This window comes from Pan troglodytes, chromosome 2, assembly GCF_028858775.2.
Source record: "Pan troglodytes isolate AG18354 chromosome 2, NHGRI_mPanTro3-v2.0_pri, whole genome shotgun sequence".
In the NCBI taxonomy this organism is placed as follows: domain Eukaryota; kingdom Metazoa; phylum Chordata; class Mammalia; order Primates; family Hominidae; genus Pan; species Pan troglodytes.
In genome coordinates, this window is record NC_086015.1 from 124855001 (window position 1) to 124877096 (window position 22096).

The 22096-nt window shown below is 41.4% G+C and overlaps 1 protein-coding gene across 1 annotated transcript in view; it reads left to right on the forward strand.

The window, feature by feature from the left end:
* ARGFX (arginine-fifty homeobox) overlaps positions 1 to 22025 on the forward strand; it is a 22635-nt gene extending 610 nt beyond the window's left edge. Inside the window, exons 2-5 of the mRNA XM_054682198.1 lie at positions 2141 to 2255; positions 8291 to 8407; positions 16332 to 16480; positions 17437 to 22025. Coding sequence (XP_054538173.1) covers positions 2165 to 2255; positions 8291 to 8407; positions 16332 to 16480; positions 17437 to 18015 — 936 coding nt within the window. The 5' untranslated portion in view covers positions 2141 to 2164 and the 3' untranslated portion in view covers positions 18016 to 22025. The remainder of the gene's footprint in view (positions 1 to 2140; positions 2256 to 8290; positions 8408 to 16331; positions 16481 to 17436) is intronic.
* The last annotated feature ends 71 nt before the right edge of the window (positions 22026 to 22096 follow it).

Here is a 22096-nt window from a genome sequence, read left to right on the forward strand (position 1 = left end):
CCCAGGAAAGTGGGCCAGGGTTTAGACTGTGTGTACAAGAGTCAGTAAGACCTGATTCATTCCCAGCTATGCTTCTTCTCTACCTGGCCAAACTTTTAGATCTCATGTCTCTTCATCTTTAAGAGGTTGATAATAATTGTCCATTACCCCATGTGTTTGTCGAGGATCACATGAATCACGTATATGAAGCACTTGGATGTCCGACGGTATCCTAATGTTGCTACTGAATGTTACTGCATCATTTATTTACTCTTAGGATTGTACTGAAGAACAGATGCTTAGTGGAGTTTAATTTCTTTTCAATTAAATGCCAAGCCTTAGGCCATCTGTTGTTATTGCTGTTCAAATTTTTTGGTCTCAGAACCTCTTTATATTCTTAAAAATTGTTGAGGACTCCAAAGAACTTTTGTTTCTATAGGATATACCTAGATATTTACCATATTCAAAGTGAAAACTGAGATTAAAATATATTTATTCATTCCTTTCAAAATAAAATGATAAATGCGTGATGTGTTAACTATATTTTCCACACACAAAAAATATTGTGAGACCAATGGCATTGTTTTACATTTTAGTACTTTAGGGCTTAATGGAAGATGGCAGAATTCTCTCCTGCTTTTGCAGTCACCTTTTCTGATGCATTACTCTATTGAAGTGTAAGAAGAAAATCTGACCTCATACAGATATGATGCTAGAAAAAGGAGTATTCTTGTAGCCTTTGAAATAATTGTGGATATTCTTTGAAATTACAACACAAACTCAACACGTAGCAGTTTCTTAAAGATGAGTTGCAATGTGAAAACTTTTTTTTTTTTTTTTTTTCAGACGGAGTCTCGCTCTGTCACCCAGGCTGGAGTGCAGTGGCATGATCTCAGCTCACTGCAACCTCTGCCTCCCGGGTTCAAGCGATTCTTCTGCCTCAGCCTCCCTAGTAGCTGGGACTACAGGTGCGTGCCACCACGCCCAGCTAATTTTTGTATTCTTAGTAGAGATGGGGCTTTACCATGTTGGTCAGGCTGGTCTCGAACTCCTGACCTCAAGTAATTCACCCTCCTCGGCCTTTCAAAGTGCTGGGATTACAGGCGTGAGCCACCATGCCCGTCCTGCAATGTGAAATTTGAAATCATATGAATGAACTTTCCAAATTCTGTCACATTAAAATCCATTGGTCTACATTGAACTTTGAGTGGATCTTTTACCCATGCAGGATTTTGTAACATTACATACTGGTCATTTGCAAAATATTGGTTTATGAATTAAGAAGCTCTTCTAAATTTATTCCCCTGTACATTTGTTATAGAATAAGAGTGAAAAAGTAAAATAACATGCAAGATGTCACCATTGAGGGAGGCTAGCTGAAGTGTGTGCAGCACCTTAACCATATGTATTATTTTGCAATTTCTTGTGAATCTGAAATTAGTTCAAAATTAAAAGTAAACAAAACAAAACCAGTAAACAACATGGTAATTTTTGCTTTCAATATTCATATATATTCCAAATAGCTTTTAAACATTTAAGACCTATTATATGTAAGCAGATATTTACCATATGTGTGGCTTTTCCTTTATTCTTAAAGTTCCAATTTTTCCTCTTAGGAAGAATTTTCTTTAATACTCCACAGAACAGGACTACTGGCCACAGATTCTCATAGTTCAGAGAATGTCTTCATTTCACCTTCTTTCCTGAAAGATATTTTCCCTGGATACGGAATCTGAGTTGATTGGGAGTGATGGCAAGTGGTGTAAAAAACAATCTAAGTTGACAGTGGTACAAAATCTTTGAAGTGCTAAAAGAACTGTCTTTGTTTCTGATGAGAAATCTGTGGTCATTTGATCTCTATCTTTTCGTGTATAGATTGCACTTCAACAATCTCATCAAAGAAATATCCCTCTACTTTGAGTCACAAAGATATTGACACAGGATTTCTTTTGTTATTTCTGAAGTTTCATTTTTGACAAGTACAGCTAGAGTATTTCTCTATGGTATAAAATATGAATCATTTTCCAGCTGAGGTAGAGGAATTGGGGGTTAACCTCACTTGCCAGAGGTCATACATCAAGCCCAGGCTCCTTGAAAACATTGCTATCCAGCGAATGAATTCCTCATCAGCATTCCCTATCTCATAGGCCTTCCATCTCAGATTTCAGAAACCACGAGGAACAGAATGGCCCCAGAGAATCCCCAGCCAGACTCTTTCATCAATAGGAATTATTCCAACATGAAGGTGATACCACCACAGGATCCAGCTAGTCCCAGTGAGTATCATCCTTCTTTGTCCTCTTTCCTTTTCTACTGCCCCATTCTCATGCAGTCCTATAATTGCATTTTGCATTTGTTTTAAGGCAGCTATTGATTGTTTTAAAAAATCTATTCAAAAAGTCTTCCCATCATAAAAGGAGAAATACATTTCAAATCAAATGGGCCTTTGGCCCATGGTTGATTCAAATCATGAGAGATAAGCTAAGAATATAATATATAGAGCAAGTGAGCATGTTTTTCTAGGAGAAAAGATCTGAAACATAGACAGATAGAAACTGAGAAATCTCCTTTTCCAAGGCAGGTATATTGTGGCCCAATATGGAAGGAAAATGAAAACAAACAAACAAACAAAAGCTCATTATTCAGAGTAGTATTGTATACATGTATAAGAAGATTCATTTATATAAGGTGGATCTTAGTGAATTGTTCTGAAATATATATTTGTTATTTGATATTTTATCCTGGAGATTTCCCAAACATTGTTTGTATACAATGTTTACCTTTAAAAATATGTAAAACTGTATAAAAATCTGGTTTTTATATACACTAATAATAAGCAATCAGAAAAGAAAATTATAAAAATAACTCCATTTACAATAGCATCAAAAATAATTAAGTACTAAGAAATAAACTTAACTAAGGATGTGAAAGACTTGTCCATTGAAAACTATAAAATGTTGCTGAAATAAATTAAAGACACAAATGGAAAAACACTCCATGTGCATAAATGGGAAAGCTTAATATTATTATTGTTATTATTTTTTTTTTGAGACAGTCTTGCTCTGTCACCCAGGCTGGCAGTGCAGTGTCACAATCTTGGCTCATTGCAAACTCCACCTCCCGGGTTCAAGTGATTCTTCTGCCTCAGCCTCCCAGGTAGCTGGGACTACAGGCATGCACCACCATGCCCGGCTAATTTTTTTGTTGTTGTTGTATTTTTAGTAGAGATGGGGTTTCACCATATTGGCCAGGCTGGTCTCAAACTCCTGACCTTTGGGGTTTTGTTTGTTTGTTTGTTTTTGAGATGGAGTTTCCGCTCTTGTTGCCCAGGCTGGAGTGCAATGGTGCGATCTCAGCTCACTGCAACCTCCGTCTCCCAGGTTCAAGCAATTCTCCTGCCTCAGCCTCCTGAGTAGCTGGGATTACAGGCATGTGGCACCATGCCTGGCTAATTTTTTTGTATTTTTAGTAGAGACGGGGTTTCACCGTGTTAGCCAGGATGGTCTAGGATCTCCTGACCTCTGGTGATCCACCTGCCTTGGCCTCTCAAAGTACTGGGATTATAGGCGTGAGCCACCACACCCGGCTGACTCCTGACCTTGTGATCCGCCTGCCTCTGCTTCCCAAAGTCCTGGGATTACAGGCGTGAGCCACCTCGCCTGGCCAGCTTTAATATTTTTATTATTGTTTTTTTTTTTTTTTTTTTTTTAAAGACGGAGTTTCGCTCTTGTTGCCCAGGCTGGGGTGCAATGGAGCGATCTCGGATCACTGCAACCTACGCCTCCCAGGATCAAGCGATTCTCCTGCCTCAGCCTCCCAAATAGCTGGGATTACAGGCAGGTGCTACCACACCTGGCTAATTTTTGTATTTTTAGTAGAGACAGGGTTTCACCATGTTGATCAGGCTAGATGGGCTCGAACTCCTGACCTTGGGTGATCCACGCGCCTCGGCCTTCCAAAGTGCTGGGATTACAGGCATGAGCCACCAGTGCCCGGCCAGGCTTAATATTATTAATGTGTCAATACTACCTAAGCAATTTAAAGATTTAATGCAATCCCTATAAAAATCCCAATGGTGCTTTTTGCAGAAACTAAAAAATGTCTATCCAAAAATTTATATAAAGTCTCAAGGAATCCCAAATAGCCAAAATAATGTTGAAAAAGATGAACAGATGAACAAAGCTGGAGGCCTCATATTACACAATCTCAACATTTATTACAAATTACAGTAATCAAAGAGTGTGGTGCTGGCATAAAGACAGATATATAGACCAATAGAAGAGAGCAAAGTCCAGAAATACGTCCTTGCACATATAGTCAACAAGGGTGCTAAGGCCATTCAATTGGGAGAGGACAATCTCTGAAACAAACGGTGTTGGGAAAACTGAATATCCACATGCGAAAGAATGATGCTGGATCCTTACCTTACCACCTGCAAAAATTAAAACGGATCAAGTCCTAAACACAAAAGCTAAAACTGCAAAGCTCATAGAAAAAACATAGAGGAAAAGCTTTATGACATTTGATTTAGCAATGGTTTCTTGGATATGACACCAAAAGCACAGGCAACAAAATAAAAATAGATAAATTAGACTACATTAAAAATAAAAACTTGTATGATCAAAGGACACAATCAAAAGAGTGAAATGGGGCCGGGCATGGTGGCTCATGCCTGTAATCCCAGCACTTTGCAAGGCCGAGATGCATGGATCACCTGAGGTCAGGAGTTCTAGAGCAGCCTGGCCAACATGGTGAAACCCTGTCTCTACTAAAAATACAAAAATTAGCCAGGCATGGTGGCAGGCGCCTGTAATCTCAGCTACTTGGGAGGCTGCGGTGGGAGAATCACTTGAACTTGGGAGACAGAGACTGCAGCAGAGATCACGCCACTGCACTCCAGCTTGGATGACAGAGAGAGAGAGACTCTGTCTCAAAAAAGAAAAAAAAAAGTAAAATGGCAAACTATGTAGTGGGAGAAAATATTTGCAAAGCCTTTATCTAATAAGGGGTTAATAGCTATAATATATACAAAACTAGAACTCAGCAACAATTAAAAAAATCCAATTAAAAATGGGCAAAAACCTGAGGTCAGGAGTTCAAGATCAGCCTGACCAACACGGAGAAACCCTGTCTCTACTAAAAATACAAAATTAGCTGGGTGTGGTGGTGCATGCCTGTAATCCCAGCTACTCGGGAGGCTGAGGCAGGAGAATCACTTGAACCCGGGAGGCAGAGGTTGCAGTGAGCCAAGATCGCGCCATTGCACTCCAGCCTGGGCAACAAGAGCAAAACTCCATCTCAAAACAAAACAAAACAAAACAAAAAGGCAAAAAACTTGAATAGATCTTTCTCCAAAGATATACAAATGGACAAATCCATGAAAGATGCTCCCCAACATTAATTATTAGGGGAAAGAAAATCAAAACCACACCCGTTAGGATGACAACTATCAAAGAAACAGAAAAGAATAAGTGTCGGTGAGGATGGGGAGAAATCAGAATGTTTGCAGGAATGTAAAATGGCACTGCCGCTGTGAAAAACAGTATGATGGTACCTCAAAAATTAAAAATAGACTTACCAGTTCAAGACCAGCCTAGGCAATATAGTGAGACCCCATCTTATAAAATAAATATATTTACTGAAAGGTATGAAAAGCTCTTTCCAGAAGCATTCAGGGCAGCAGTCTCCAACTTTTTGGCACCAGGGACTGGTTTGTGGAAGACAGTTTTTCCACGGACTGGTTGGGGGGCTGATTTTGGGATGATCCAAGGACATTACATTTATTGCACATTTTATTTCTATTATTATTACATTGTAATATGTAATGAAATAATTATGCAACTCACCATAATGTAGAATCAGTAGGAGACCTGAGCTTGTTTTCCTGTAACAAGATGCTCCCATCTGTGGCTGATGGGAGACAGTGACAGATCACCAGGCATTAGATTCTCATAATGAGCACGCAACTTAGATCCCTCACCTGTGCAGTGCACAATAGGATTCATGCTCCTATGAGAATCTAATGCTACCAGCTGATCTGACAGGAGGCGGAGCTCTGGCAATAATGTGAGCTATGGGGAGCGACTGTAAATACAGATAAAGCTTCGCTGACTCATTCGCCGCTCACCTCCTGCTGTGCGTACCAGTTCCTAACAGGCCATGGACCCATACCAGTTTGTGGCCCAGGGATTAGGGACCCCGGATTTAGGAGATATGGAAGAATATGTTACACACCAAATAGAATTGTTATTTCTTACATCTCACACAGTACATGGCTAAGAATTTTGCAGAAAATCCCCAGCAGAATGGTAATGTGGAAATACAGGCTGCAGGAACATGGTGAGAACTGAGAGAACAGAAGAAAGTTCAGAAAATTGATATGTTTGAAGACCAAATGTATGTATAAATTAGTCATTGCTGTTTCACACAATTTCAGTGGTTTTAAAAAAATAAGCATTTGTTGTTGTTTATCAATCTACTAGCCAGGCCAGGTGCAGTAGCTCACGCCTGTAATCTCGGCACTTTGGGAGGCCGAAGCAGGCGGATCACAGGGTCAACAGATTGAGACCATCCTGGCCAACATGGTGAGACCCCCCCCATCTCTACTAAAAATACAAAAATTAGCTGAGCGTGGTGGCATGTGCCTGTAGTCCCAGCTACTCAGGAGGCTGTGGCAGGAGAATCTCTTAAACCTGGGAGACAGAGATTGCAGTGAGCCAAGATCGTGCCACTGCACTCCAGCCTGGCGACAGAGCGAGACTCCATTTCAAAAAAAAAAGAAAGAAAGAAAAAAATCTACAAGCCAGCTGGCCATTTCTGATCTTGGCTGGCATCTCTTGCATGCTTGAGGGTTGACTAGCTGTAAACTCATTTAAAGTAGCCTATGTTGCAGAATATGAGCTCTTTTCGCTATAGTCTCTCATCCTCTAGAAGGCTAGTCCAGGCTTGGAGGGAGAGAGTGGGTGAGACAGAGAGAGGGCAGGCATGAGAGCGAGCACAGAAGCATGCACGGCCTCTTGAGTGGGGGGCATCATCACTTCAGAGTGTCACTCTCTGGCTCAATTAAGAAGATGTGGCTAGGTTGGGCACAGTGCCTCATGCCTGTAATCCCAGCACTTTGGGAGACCGAGGTGGGTGGATCATTTGAGGGCAGGAGTTTGAGACCAGTGTGGCTGATATGGTGAAACCCCATCTCTAATAAAAGTAAAAAAATTAGCCAGCATGGTGGTGAGCGCCTGTAGTCTCAGCTACTTGGGAGGCTGAGGCAGGAGAATCGCTTGAACCTGTGGAGTGGAGGTTGCAGTGAGCTGAGATTGAGCCATTGCACTCTAGCCTGGGTGTTCCGGTGAGACTCTGTCTCAAACATTAAAAAAAAAAAAGTGTGGTTGGAAATAAATGAAATAAATGTAGGACAAAGAGAAAAGGAAGAGGAAAATAAGGTCTCATTGTACATAATCTGTGAAGTGACTCAATAAAATAAAGCTATTCTTTTTTGTTTTAGAAATGTGAAAACTGAGACCCTCCACGTAAACAGACATTTATGTTTTGCCAAATTTTCTCCTTTTTTTTTCCTTTTTGTGGAGAATGGGGGTCTCACTATGTTGTCCAGGCTGGTCTTGACTCCCAAGGTCAAGCTGAATGCTCTGCCTCCCTAAATGTGAAATTACTGATGTCATCAACAGTGCCCAAACCAAATTTTCTAATAATAATGGACATATGTGTTCCCTGGGACTGTGGCGGTTTGGATGGTCCAGTGGCTAAAGTGTGTCTATTTCCAAACTCAATTTATTTATTTATTTATTTCTGAGATGGAGCCTTGCTCTGTCACCCAGGCTGGAGAGCAGTAGTATGATCTCCACTCACCGCAACCTCTGCCTCCTGAGTTCAAGTGATTCCCTTGCCTCAGCCTACCGAGTAGCTGGGATTACAGGCGTGCGCCACCACGCCCAGCTAATTTTTGTATTTTTAGTAGAGACAGGATTTCACCATGTTGGTCAGGCTGGTCTGAAATGCCTGACCTTGTGATCTAGCCGCCTCAGCCTCCCAAAGTGCTGGGATTACAGGCATGAGCCACCACGCCTGACCTTCCAAACTCAAATTTATATTCTTATTGTTCTTTCTTTCTCTTTCTTTTTCTTTCTTTCTCTTTCTTTTTCTTTCTTTCTCTTTCTTTCTCTCTCTCTTTCTCTTTCTTTCTTTCTCTTTCTTTCTCTCTTTCTTTCTTTTCTTTCTTTCTTTCTTTCTTTCTTTCTTTCTTTCTTTCTTTCTTTCTTTCTTTCTTTCTTTCTTTCCTTTTCTTTTTTTGAGACAGGTATCACTCTGTTATCCAAGCTGGAGAGCAGTGGCACGGTCTCGGCTTACTGCAGCCTCAACCTCCCAGGTTCAACTGATCCTCCCACCTCAGCCTCCCGAGTAGCTAGGACTACAGGTGCGTGCCACTACACCCTCTTTTGTAGAGACGAGATTTCACCATGTGGTCCAGACTGATCCCAAACTCCTAAGACAGAGCAAGACCTTGTCTCTAAAAATAATAATAAAATAAATTAAGATAATGGAGATAAAACAAAAGTAATTGATGACCATTTCTATCAGTTCCATTCTACCTCCTCTCTGAGGTTGTCATTACAATAGGTTTCTCATAATTTTTGTAGTCTACTCTCTATATATTCATAAATTATAATTTTGAGTTATAAAGTGTGTCGTGTATATATGTATGTGTGTGTATATATATGTACATGTACATATATATCTACATGTACATATATATATCTACATGTACATATATATATTTACATGTACATATATATATATATATATTTTTTTTTTTTTTTTTTTAAATGGAGTCTCACTTTTTCTCCCAGGCTGGAGTACAGTGGCGTGGTCTTGGCTCACTGCAACCTCCACCTCCTGGGTTCAAGCGATTCTCCTGCCTCAGCCTCCTGAGTAGCTGGGATTACAGGTGTGTGCCACCACACCAGCTAATTTTTTGTATTTTTAGTAGAGACAGGGTTTCACCATGTTGACCAGGCTGGTCTTGAACTCCTGACCTCAAGTGATCCGCCCGCCTGCCTTGGCCTCCCAAAGTGCTGGGATTACAAGCATGAGCCACCACATCTGGCCAGAAAAGTATATTTTACATGTCACATTACACTGCTGAAAAGACTTCATTTTCAGTGACATACTCTAAACTAAAATAAAATTAATTTACAAAAGAGAGGTATGTTGTGCATACAATGTGCCACACATTATTCTAGTGTATTAATGCCTTTACATTAATAAATCAATATAATTAGTGCCTTACATTAATACATTCATGTAATAAATTTACAAACCCTATTACAAAGTAGGTATTCATTTTTGTGTGTGTGGCAAGGTCTCATTCTGTCGCCCAGGCTGGAGTGCACTGGCATAATCTCAGCTCACTGCAACTTTTGCCTCCTGGGGTTCAAGCGATTCTCCTACCTCAGCCTTTTGAGTAGCTGGGATTACAGGTGCTTGCCACCATATCTGGCTAATTTTTGAATTTTTGGTAGAGACAGGGTTTCACCATGTTGGCCAGGCTGGTCTCAAACTTCTGACTTCAAGCGATCCGTTTGCCTTGGCCTCCCAAAGTGCTGGGAATACAGGCGTGAGCCACCACACCTGGCCAAAAGTACGTACTCTTAACATTCCCCCTACCCCACATTTTTTTTTTTTTTTTGAGACAGAGTTTCACTCTTGTTGCCCAGGCTGGAGTGCAATGGCGCAATCTTGGCTCACTGCAACCTCCTGCCTCCCAGGTTCAAGCGATTCTCCTGCCTCAGCCTCTGGAGTAGCTGGGATTACAGGCATGCGCCACCATACCTGGCTAATTTTGTATTTTTAGTAGAGATAGGGTTTCTCCATGTTCGTCAGGCTGATCTCGAACTCCTGATCTCAGGTGATCCACCCACCTCAGCCTCCCAAAGTGCTGGGATTACAGGTGTGAGCCACCACATCTGGCCACATTCCCCTTTTATGCTTGATGAAACTGAGGTGGGCTGGGTGTGGTGGCTTCCACCTATAATTCTAGCACTTTGGGAGGCTGAGGTGGGGAGGATCACTTGAGCCAAGGAGTTTGAGATTAGCCTGGGCAACACAGCAAGACCCCATCTGTATTTAAAAAATTAAAAAATTTTAAAAAAGAAATTGAGGTGAAGAGTTTGGGTAATAGGTTCATAATCACATTCCTAGAAAAGTATAGTTTTATCTTTTTTTTTTTTTTTAAACAGAGTCTCGCTCTGTTGCCCAGGCTGGAGGGCAGTGGCGCGATCTCGGCTCACTGCAAGTTCTGCCTCCCAGATTCATGCCATTCTCCTGCCTCAGCCTCCTGAGTAGCTGGGACTGCAGGCACCTGCTACCACACCCGGCTATTTTTTTTCTTTTTTGTATTTTTAGTAGAGATGGGGTTTCACCATGTTAGACAGGATGGTCTTGATCTCCTGACCTCGTGATCCACCTGCCTCAGCCTCCCAAAGTGCTGGAATTAAAGGCGTGAGCCACCATGCCCGGCCTGAAAAGTATAGTTTTAAAAGCAAAATTTCTGCTGTTGAACATATATCAAGATTACTGCTTAAAACTTTTCCACAGTGCAACTTGCATATTATGGACTCCTTGAGCTAATTGAATAAGAAATAGATCAAAGTTTTCAGAAGACAGCATGTATACATTTAAATTTCTGGAAGAAATGCGCCCCACATGGATGTGAGTTTTCCTGGGATATTATTGGTAGTTGTCCATATATGATGTTTCCTTGACTTAATCTTCCTTATCACATTGCCCTAAAAAATAACTTAGGTCTGCATTTATAATTATTGAAGTATTTGTAACACAAAGTATATCCTGGCTCCAGGCTTTTTATTTTTCCTTATCTGATACCAAACTGATCTATAGTTTCTTTAATTTTCATTTTAGCCAAGGCTGACTGAAAATACTTTCAAGTATATAATGTTTATTTCCACAGTACTCTGATGAATAGGGTATCCTTTGTGACTCCTCAGCCACATATTTTAATCAGCATCAGTGATTCCAGCGTGTCCTTGATACCACAGGACCAAGCCAGTTCCAGCAAGCTCTGTTCCCCTGTGCCCTCTCTGTAGTCTGTCTCTCTTCTCAGGGAGCCCACTTGTCCTTCCCTAAGAGGGTAGTTACCAGGTGTGAATATAACAGACCTAAATCTAGGACTAAATATCTTGTATGTTGGTCATATTTGATTGAGATGGGTTTTCCTGGAATAGAATCAGGAGGCTGATGAGCTGGGTATGGTGGTGCACATTTAGTCCCAGCTACTGTGAAGGCTGAGGCAGGAGGATCCCTTGAGCCCAGGTGTTAGACACCAGCCTGGGCAACATAGCGAGACCTCGTGATCTGCCCGCCTTGGCCTCCCAAAGTGCTGGGATTACAGGCATGAGCCACCGCACCTGGCCTTCCAAAATCAAATTTATATTTTCTTTCTTTCTTTCTTTTTCTTTTCTTTCTTTTTCTTTTTTTTTTTTTTGAGACAGGTTTCACTCTGTTATCCAAGCTGGAGTGCAGTGGCGCGGTCTCGGCTTACTGCAGCCTCAACCTCCCAGGTTCAACTGATTCTCCCACCTCAGCCTCCCGAGTAGCTGGGAATACAGGTGCGTGCCACTACACCCTTTTGTAGAGACGGGATTTCACCATGTGGTCCAGACTGGTCTCGAACTCCTAAGACAGAGCAAGACCTTATCTTACTGCAACCTCCGCCTCCCGTGTTCAAGTGATTCCCCTGCCTCAGCCTACCGAGTAGCTGGGATTACAGGCATGCACCACCATGCCCAGCTAATTTTTGTATTTTTAGTAGAGATGGAGTTTCACCATGTTGGTCAGGCTGGTCTCGAACACCTGACCTCATCTCTAAAAATAATAATAAAATAAATAAACAAAATAAATTAAGATAATGGAGGTAAAACAAAAGTACTCAACCATTTCTATCAGTTCCATTCTACCGCCTCTCTGAGGTTGTCATTGCAATAGGTTCTCATAATTTTTGTAGTCTACTCTCTATATATTCATAAATCATAATTTTGAGTTATAAAGAAAAGTGTGTGTGTGTGTGTGTGTGTATATATATATATATATATATATATATTTTTTTTTTTTTTTTTTTTTTTTTTTTGAGATGAAGTCTCACTTTTTCGCCCAGGTTGGAGTGCAGTGGTGCGGACTTGACTCACCGCAACCTCCGCCTCCTGGGTTCAAGTGATTCTCCTGCATCAGCCTCCTGAGTAGCTGGGATTACAGGTGTGTGCCACCACACCTGGCTAATTTTTTGTATTTTTAGTAGAGACAGTCCTATTTCAAGGGACATTTTGAATAAATACAGAAGCAAGCTAATGATTCAAAAGTATGTAAAAAGCTAAAAACACACACAAAAACCCACTGCTTCCTTTACTGTATCATCTATATGTTTTTTATTTAATTTACTTTTATATGTTGTGTTTAGATACACACAAATAGATAGCAAGTTTATTATTATTATTTCTTTTTTGAGGCCGAGTCTCGCTCTGTTGCCCAGGAGTGCAATGGCATGATCTCAGCTCACTGCAACCTCTGCCTCCCGGGTTCAAGCGACTCTCGTGCCTCAAGTAGCTGGGCTTACAGGCACACATCACCACTCCAGGCTAATTTTTGTATTTTTAGTAAAGATGGGGTTTCGCCATGTTGGCTAGGCTGGTCTCAAACTCCTGACCTCAAGTGGTCTGCCCAAAGTGCTGGGATTACAGGTGTGAGCCACCATGCCTGGCCAAAATAGTAAGTTTAAAGCTTCTAACTTTACTTTTAATACGTAATTAAACAATGTATATATGACATTGAATGCAACACATTAATAAAATGTAACAATTTTGTTAAGCAGACAAAATATAATCCAATGAGATAGTTTACATTCTTTGTTCATAGCAAGACTTTAAAATCCAGTGAATACTTTACACTTTGCATATCTCAGTCTAGATGCTAAATATTTCATGAGAAATACTTGATCTGCATTTAGATTTCATAAAATCACAGTTGAAAAAAGGTTGACATACCCAAGTTGTTCCAAGCATACTAGTTTCCCAATAATTACACTATCAGTTTTTAATTTTAAATTAACATTTAATAAAATTAAAAATTACAGGCACAGTGGCTCATACCTGTAATTCTAGCACTTTCGGAGGTGGAGGTGGGAGGATGACTTGAGCCCAGGGGTTTGAGACCAGCCTGGACAACGTAGCAAAACCTCATCTCTACACACACACACACACAAATTAGCCAGGCATGGTGTGTGCACCTCTAGTCCCAGCTACTCGGGAGGCTGAGGTGGGAGAATCACTTGAGCCAGGGAGATGGCAGTTGCAGTGAGCTATAATCAAGCAACTGCACTGCACTCCAGCCTGGGCTGGTGAGGGAGACTCTGTAAAAAAAAAAAAATCAGCTCTTCAGTGGAACTAGCCACATTTCCCATGATTAATAGTCATTTGAAGCAGTGGCTACTGTATTGAACAGAACAGCTCTAGAGAGTAATTGGGTGGTTGGGGAACAGGGATGGTTTCAATTTTGTACTATTTGTACATATTGCTTTTCCAAATAAATGAATAAATCAAGTTCTTATTTTTAAACAATTTACAGTTTGTAAATTGTTATTTTTAAACAATTTACAGTAAGTAGTTAGGTTGTGGAAGTCACAAATGCACCCCTATGGGATGAGTGGGGGGGGAAAGTGGTTATCTTAATATTATATAAGTAAGTTTCCTGTGGCTTAGAACAAAATTCCCAGTAACAGTATTCCACAGACACATTTCAGAAATATTGTATCACAAACTACTTATTTGAAAGTAAAGAATAAGTGCCTGGTAAAACGATGTTATTTAATTAAAAGAGCAGGCTCAGAATATTTAAGATATGGCTATCTAAGGTAAATACAGTTTGAGTAGAATAATTTTATTAAATGTGAGCAGAAAAAAATCAATATTTCTAAGTATATTGGATTTCACATATATATATGAACTGAAAAAATAAGATATTATAAGTTTAGAAATATGTACATTTAAAGTGGGATTAAATATGTTTTATATAGGTTATTTTCATCTATGTTCGTAAGTGGCATTAGCCTATAGTTTTATCTATAGTGTTTATTTTTGCCTGATTTTAGTATTGGTATTATGGACTTTTAAGTACAAGAAGGGAGGTCCAAGTGAGGACCTTTCCTCCTTTTACTTTTATTTTATTTATTTTTCTAGAGCCAGGGTCTCTCTCTGTTGCCCATGCTGGAGTGCAGTGACATGATAGTAGCTCACAATAGCCTTGATCTCCTGGGTTAAAGTGATCCTCCCACCTCAGCCTCCCATCGCTGGGACCACAGGCATGTGCTACCATGCCCACCTAATTTTTAAACATTTTCTGTAGAGACAGGGTCTCATTATGTTTCTCAGGCTGGTCTTAAATTCCTGGCCTCAAGCAATTTTCCTGCCTTGGCCTCCCAAAGTGCTGGGATTATAGGTGTGAGCCACTGTGCACGGCCAAATTTTGATAATTGCGGGATTTTTTTTTTTTTTTTTTTTTTTGAGACAGAATCTTGCTCTGTCACCCAGGCCAGAGTGCAATGCAATGATCTCGGTTCACTGCAACCTCCACCTCCAGGGTTCAAGCAATTCTCGTGCCTCAGCCTCCCTAGTAGCTGGGATTACAGGCATGCACCACTATGCCTGGCTAATTTTTGTAGTTTTAGTGGAGACAGGGTTTCGCCGTGTTGGCCAGGCTGGTCTCGAACTCCTGACTTCAAGTGATTCACCTGCCTCAGCCTCCCAAAGTGCTGGGATTACAGGTGTGAGTCACCACGCCTGGCCGATAATTGCATTTTTAAAGAAAAAACCCTTTTCCTTTTCATTGCCATTAAAACTATACTTTTTCAATCTTCTATACATATTTATTTTTATTTTGTTTTGTTTTATTTTATTTTATTTTATTTTATTTTGAGACAGGGTCTCACTCTGTCACCCAGGCTGACACATGATTGTGCAGTGACACAATTATGATTCACTGCAGCCTCAACCTCCCGGGCTCAGGCAATTCTCCCACCTCAGCCTCAAGAATAGTTGGGACCACAGGTACATGCAACCATGCCCAGCTATTTTTTTAATTTTTCATAGAGACAGGGTCTCCCTACACTGCCCAGGCTGGTCTCCAACTCCTCCAGTCATGTGATGCTCTTACCTTGGCCTCCCATAAGTGCTGGGATTACAGGTGAGCACATTGTGCTGACCACATTTGATTTCTTTTCCCCAAAGTAGTGAATAGAGCCTCAGAAATCCCATAAAAGAAAAAGCTCTACCAGGCACAGTGGTTCACATCTGTAATCCCAACACTTTAGGAGGCCAAGGCAGGAGGATCACTTGAGCCCAGGAGTTCAACATCAGCCTGAGCAATGTAAGGAAACCCCATCTCTGTGAAAGAAAAAGTTTTTTAATTAGCCAGGAGGGGTGATAGTGCCTGTAGTCCTAGCTACTCAGGAGGATGAAGCCAGAGGATTGCAGGAGCACAAGAGTTCAAGGTTACAATGAACTATGATCATGCCACAGCATTCAGCCTGGGCAATAGAGCAAGACCCCATCTCTAAAAAAAGAGAGAGAGACAGAGAGAGAGAAAGGAAGGAAGGAAGGAAGGAAGGAAGGAAGGAAGGAAGGAAGGAAGGAAGGAAAGAAAAGAAGAGCAAAGCAAAGCAAAGAGCCTATTTGCCAGATGAGATGGACTGGATTCCTGAACAAATAAATGAAGCGAGGAAACCCATTTAGAAGAGTGGGTTATATTCAGTTGCAAAGACATGGGGTTTATTCCTAGTTTTTTCTATTTCATAATTTAAAAAATTTTTGGCTAGCTCTTGCACAGAATATTCCTAGTTTCTAGAATAACAAAAGTGTGAAAAAGATGAGAAGACAGAAGCTACTATCCACTGTCCTGAGGTTAGGTAGGGTAGAAAGACTGAGTACCAGAGAATAAAAGTAAAACAGAAAACTTTTCAGTGCAGTCAGGGCAGACTGAAACTCAAGGGAGCCAGTTTCCAGAGTGAACAGACTGAGTACACAGAAAATTGAAGAGGTAACTCATGTCCTATCAGAGACAAAATCTCAGAAAGCGGAGGACAGAGCATTGTTACACAGGGCTCAGCCATTCAGACTCAAGACCTGGGATCTGCATTTTCTGGATCCTAAGCCTGGTTGGAGGAAAGGCATGAGAGATTCACCATGGTGATTTGTTTTTTGGTTTCTGTTTTTTTGGTTGGGGGGAGAGATTGGTAATGTAAATGTAACCACCCCTTCTTTATCTCTGCCCTGAAGCAATACGGAGAAGGCATAAAGAACGTACTTCTTTCACCCACCAACAGTATGAAGAGCTAGAAGCTCTGTTTAGCCAGACCATGTTCCCAGATAGAAATCTTCAGGAGAAACTAGCTTTGAGACTCGACCTACCGGAGTCAACAGTAAAGGTCTGATCCCCTGTGGTGTGCTTGGTACCCCCATCCAAGCCACATTCACCTATCCAGCCTGGAAATTCCCCACCCTCCACCCCTGCCCCACAATAATATTTCATTAATTGAGTACCTACTGAAACGGTATCAAACTGGGGACATCGCAAATACTGGCCTCACTCTCATGCAGTTTGAAAAATGAGAAAAAATGAGGTTCAGAGGCAAAGTGACTGGGCCACAGAGATAAGAAATAGTGTTGCTAGAACTAAAACCCCAGAAATGTTATTTTTAGTACTTGTACTATAGAGTTCAAATAGCAGAAAGGTGCTCATCCAGACAGACTCCTCGCTTAGAGTCTTTTTAAGCAAAGCCCTGCAATCTGTTTATTCATAATGCTACCAACAGACAAATAATACTCCCTCTAACCTCTGAGTCTGCTAAAGCCCATGACGTTTTTCTTTTTTCTCTTTTTTTCAGAGATGGGGTCTCACTATGTTGCCCAGGCTGGTCTCAAACTCCTGAGCTCAAGTGATCCTCTCACCTCAGACTCTCAAAGTGCTGGGATTACAGGTGTGAGCCACCGTGACTGGCCATACATTTTTACTGGAGTATTCCTTATAGGAGAGGCCTTCTAAAATAATCCTTAAAAATCCTTCAGTTCAAATTCTTCACCTCTCCCTAGATCCTAGATCCCTGAACTAGCCTCTCTTCTCTAGAGTTCAGGACCCTATCTCTGAACACCCAGCACAAACCCTGAAACACACTCGCTTTCTTCCTTTCTGGGGTCCCAGACCTGATCTTCATCATCCCTCCTATTGACTCCAGTCATGCCCATCTCTGCTTTTGCAGAGCCCAGTGTCATGGTGAATTAGAGAGGACATGAAGATTATAACCTGGCTGTTTTCACTCAGGAGAAGCCTCCAATGCCTCCTCCAATAACAGACCACAATCTCCCCCTCTTCCCCCACTCCCAGGTTTGGTTCAGGAACCGGCGATTCAAATTGAAGAAGCAGCAGCAGCAGCAATCAGCAAAGCAACGAAACCAGATCCTTCCATCCAAGAAGAATGTGCCCACCTCCCCCAGAACATCCCCCAGTCCTTATGCTTTTTCTCCTGTGATTTCAGATTTCTACAGCTCCCTTCCATCTCAGCCCTTAGACCCTTCCAATTGGGCATGGAACTCTACCTTCACTGAGAGCTCTACCAGTGACTTCCAAATGCAAGATACTCAGTGGGAGAGGCTGGTGGCCTCGGTTCCTGCTTTGTACTCTGATGCCTATGACATATTCCAAATCATAGAACTGTACAATCTTCCTGATGAGAATGAGATATCCAGCTCTTCTTTCCACTGTCTGTATCAGTATCTCTCACCCACAAAGTACCAGGTAGGAGGACAGGGTTCCTCTCTCAGCATCTTTGCTGGTCCAGCTGTAGGCCTATCTCCTGCACAAACCTGGCCCAATATGACAAGCCAAGGCTTTGAAGCCTACAGTCTAACAGATAGCCTGGAATTCCAGAAAACCTCCAATATGGTAGACTTGGGATTTCTCTGACCAGAGTACTAATAAATATAGATTATTAGTGGTCTTCTTGCCTCTTGTACATGACTGGTTTTTTCCTTTGTCTCATTTTAACCCAAACATCTGGGTCTGTGTCTCTGATTTCCATGTAAATGTTGCAAAAAGAGTTTTCCAAGTAGAGCTGGGCACTACGTAATCAGCCCCACAAGTCTCCCTGAGAAGCCTGCCTAGTCCCTTTCATGGCCAATGAGACTCCAAAATTCCCTTCCCAAAACTATCTTGGATTTTCTAAAAGTAGGACAGTGGTTTTGGGGGTTATCCACTTTTATTTTTTTGAAACTAGCTCTCATTCTGTCACCCAGGCTGGAACACAGTGGTACAATCACGGCTCACAAAAGCCTTGACCTCCTGGGCTCAGGTGATCCTCCCACCTCAGCCTCCTGAGTAGCTAGGACTACAGATGCCCGCCACCACACCTGGCTAATTTTTTTTTTTTGAGACAGAGTCTTGCACTGTCACCCAGGGTGGAGTGCAGTGGTGGGATCTCGGCTCAGTACAACCTCCATCTCCTGGGGTTCAAGTGATTCTCCTGTGTCAGCCTCCTGAGTAGCTGGGATTATAGGTGTGTGCCACCATGCCTGGCTAACTTCTGTATTTTTAGTAGAGACGGGGTTTCACCACGTTGCCCAGGCTGGTCTTGAACTCCTGACCTCCAGTGATCCGCCTGCCTTGACCTCCCAAAGTGCTGGGATTACAGACATGAGCCACCGAGCCTGGCCAATTTTTGTGTTTTTTGTAGAGACGAGGTTTTGCCATGTTGCCCAGGCTGGTCTCCAACTCCTGGACTTAACGCCATCCACCTGCCACAGCCTCCCAAAGTGCTAGGGATACAGGAGTGCACCATCGCACCCGGCTGGGTTATCTAGTTTAAAAACACTTTTTTTCAAGGAAACTGAAGAAACCATCATCCACTTTTCTCTCTGTATCATTCCGATTTTAGTATATGTGTTGCGGAAGTGAGTACACTATCATCCACTTTTAATGACAGAAAGTTATAAACTTACATTTTGTTTCCAATTTTTCATTTTTTGTTTGTTGTTTGTTTTTTGTAGACAGCACTCTGTCACCCAGGCTGGAGTGCAGTGGCACCATCTTGGCTCACTGCAGCCTCTGCCTCCTGGGCTCAAACAATCCTCCCACCTCAGCCTTCTGAGTAGCTGAGACTACAGACATGCGCCACCATGTCTGGCTAATTTTTGTATTTTTAGTGGAGATGGGGTTTCGCCTTGTCGCCCAGGCTGAATTTGGGGTTTTTTAAAATGGGACTTTCAGTCCTAATTTGAGGGGAAATTACTGTCACCACTAGTTTTAATATAGTACAATGAAAAAATAATATATATATATAGTACAATGGTCCAGACATAATAAGAGGTGTAAAAACTAGCACAGGAAGAAATAAAAACAGATTTTTGAAGGTGAGATGATAAACTTGCAAAACTCACAAAATAAAGAGTCAAACTTTTAGAATGACAAGTTAGCATATTTTCCAGCCACATGATCAACCTACAAAATTAATACCATTTCTGAACACCAGTAATAAAGAAACATAAGGGCTGGGGGTGGTGGCTCATGCCTGTAATCCCAGCACTTTGGGAGGCCGAGGCGGGCAGATCACGAGGTCAGGAGATTGAGACCAGCCTGACTAACATGGTGAAATCCCGTCTCTACTAAAAATACAAAAAAAAAAAAAAAGCCAGGCATGGTGGCACACACCTGTAATCCCAGCTACTCGGGAGGCTGAGGAAGGAGAATTGCTTGAACCTGGGAGGTGGAGGTTGCAGTGAGCTGAGGTCGCACCACTGCACTCCAGCCTGGACAACAGAGCAAGACTCTGTCTCAAAAAAAAAAATAAAAAATAAAAAATAAAAGAAACATAAGATAAGTACCTCTCAATGAAAAATGTAAAAGTGCCTAGAAATTCACAAAGAAAATTAATACCTCTGTGGAGAAAACTTCAAAACTTAAAAAAGGACATAGAAAATGTTTTGAATAGGCCAGGCGCAGTGGCTCACACCTGTAATCCCAGCACATTGGGAGGCCAAGGCGGGCAGATCACGAGGTCAAGAGATCAAGATCATCCTGGCCAACATGGTGAAATCCTGCCTCTACTAAAAATACACACACACAAAAAAATTAGCTGGGCATGGTGGCACACACCTGTAGTCCCAGCTACTTGGGAGCCTGAGGCAGGAGAATCACAAGGATTGAAACTATGCAGTGTGTTCTCCAAACATGATGGAACGAAATTAGAAATCAATAAAATTTGGGAAATTCACAAATATGTGGATATTAAACAACACATTCCTAAATAACCAGTGGTTAAAGAGGTAATCACAGTCTGAGCAACATGGCAAAACCCTGTGTCTACAAAAAATAAAAAATTAGCTGGGCATGACGGCCAGAGCCCATGGTCCCAGCTACTCGGGAGGCTGAGGTAAGAGCATCCCTTGAGCCACAGAGGTCGAGGCTGCAGTGAGCTGTGACTGTGCCACTGCACTCCAGCTTGAGCAACACAGTGATACTGTCTCAATAAATAAATAAATAGAAGAAATCATGAGTAAAATTGGAAAACACTTTTAACTGAAAAAAACAAAAGCACAACAAACCAAAACATGGGATGAAGCTAAATCAATGCTTAGAAGGAAATTTATAGCTTCAAATACTTATATACATATTTTTTAAAAGTAGCTTTACATAGGAAGGAAGTGGCATAGTTTTATCAATATCTGTCAAATAAAACTTCAAGGCAAAACTTTTTTATTGAGATGGAGTCTTGCTCTGTCACCCAGGCCGTGTAATCTCGGCTCACTGCAACCTCCGCCTCCTGGGTTGAAATGATTCTCCTGCTTTAGCCTCCCAAGTAGCTGGGACTACAGGTGTACGCCACCACACCCAGCTAATTTTTGTATTTTTAGTAGAGACAGGTTTTGCCATGTTGCCCAGGCTGGCCTCAAACTCCTGAGCTCAAGTGATCCTCCCGTCTCAGCCTCCCAAAGGGCTGAGATTACAGGTGTGAGCTACCTCACCTGGCCAAAACAGTTTTTTTAGAAATGAAGTATATTAGACAACAATAAAAGGAACAACTAACCTGAAATATATAATAACTTTGAACTTAAATATACTTAACAACATATACCAAAAATATATGAGGCAAATTTTAACAAAAATTAAAATTCTTAAGAAAACTTCACCAATACATAGTCATAATGTGGTATATTCATAGAACATTCTCAATAATTGATAATAACAGTCCAAAGAAAGCAGAAAGAAGGAAAGCCTAGAACAGAAATAAATGAAATAGAGAATAGAAAAGCAATACAGAAAAAAATTATGAAATCAAAAGCTGGTTCTTTGAAAAGATCTACAAAATGGCACACATTTAGCTAGATTGACCACCCCCTCAAAAGACTCAAATTACTAGAATCAGAAACAAAAGTCAAGATTTTATTACCAAACTTATAGAAATAAAACTTATTAGAAAGAAATACTATGAACAATTGAATGCCAACAAATTAGATAACTTAAATGAAATGGACAAATTCCTAGGAAGACACAGAATACCAAATCTGACTCCACAAGAAATAGATGTTGTGAATAGAGCTTGCTATGGTATGAATGTGTCCCCCACAGCTCATGCGTTGGAAACTTAATCCCCAAAGCAACAGCTTTGAGAGGTGAGACCTTTAAGGGTTACTAGGCAGAGCCCCCATGAATGGATTAATGCCATTATTGCGGGAGTGGGTTAGTTATCTCAGAAGTGGGTTCCTGATAAAAGGATGAGTTCGGCCTTCTTCTTCCCCAAAATCTTTATCCCCACCCCCACCTCTATCTTTCTCTCTCTCTCTTACCTCCTCCTCTCCCTTCCTTCTGCCATGGGAGGATGAAACATGGAGGCCCTGGCCAGGTGTGGCCCCTCCATCTTCCGTCTGAGACTGGAAGACTTCCCAGCCTTCAGAACTGTAAGAAATAAATCTCTCTTCATAAATTACCCAGTCTCAGGTATTCTGTTATAACAACACAAAAACAGACTGAGACAGAGTTATAACAAGCACAG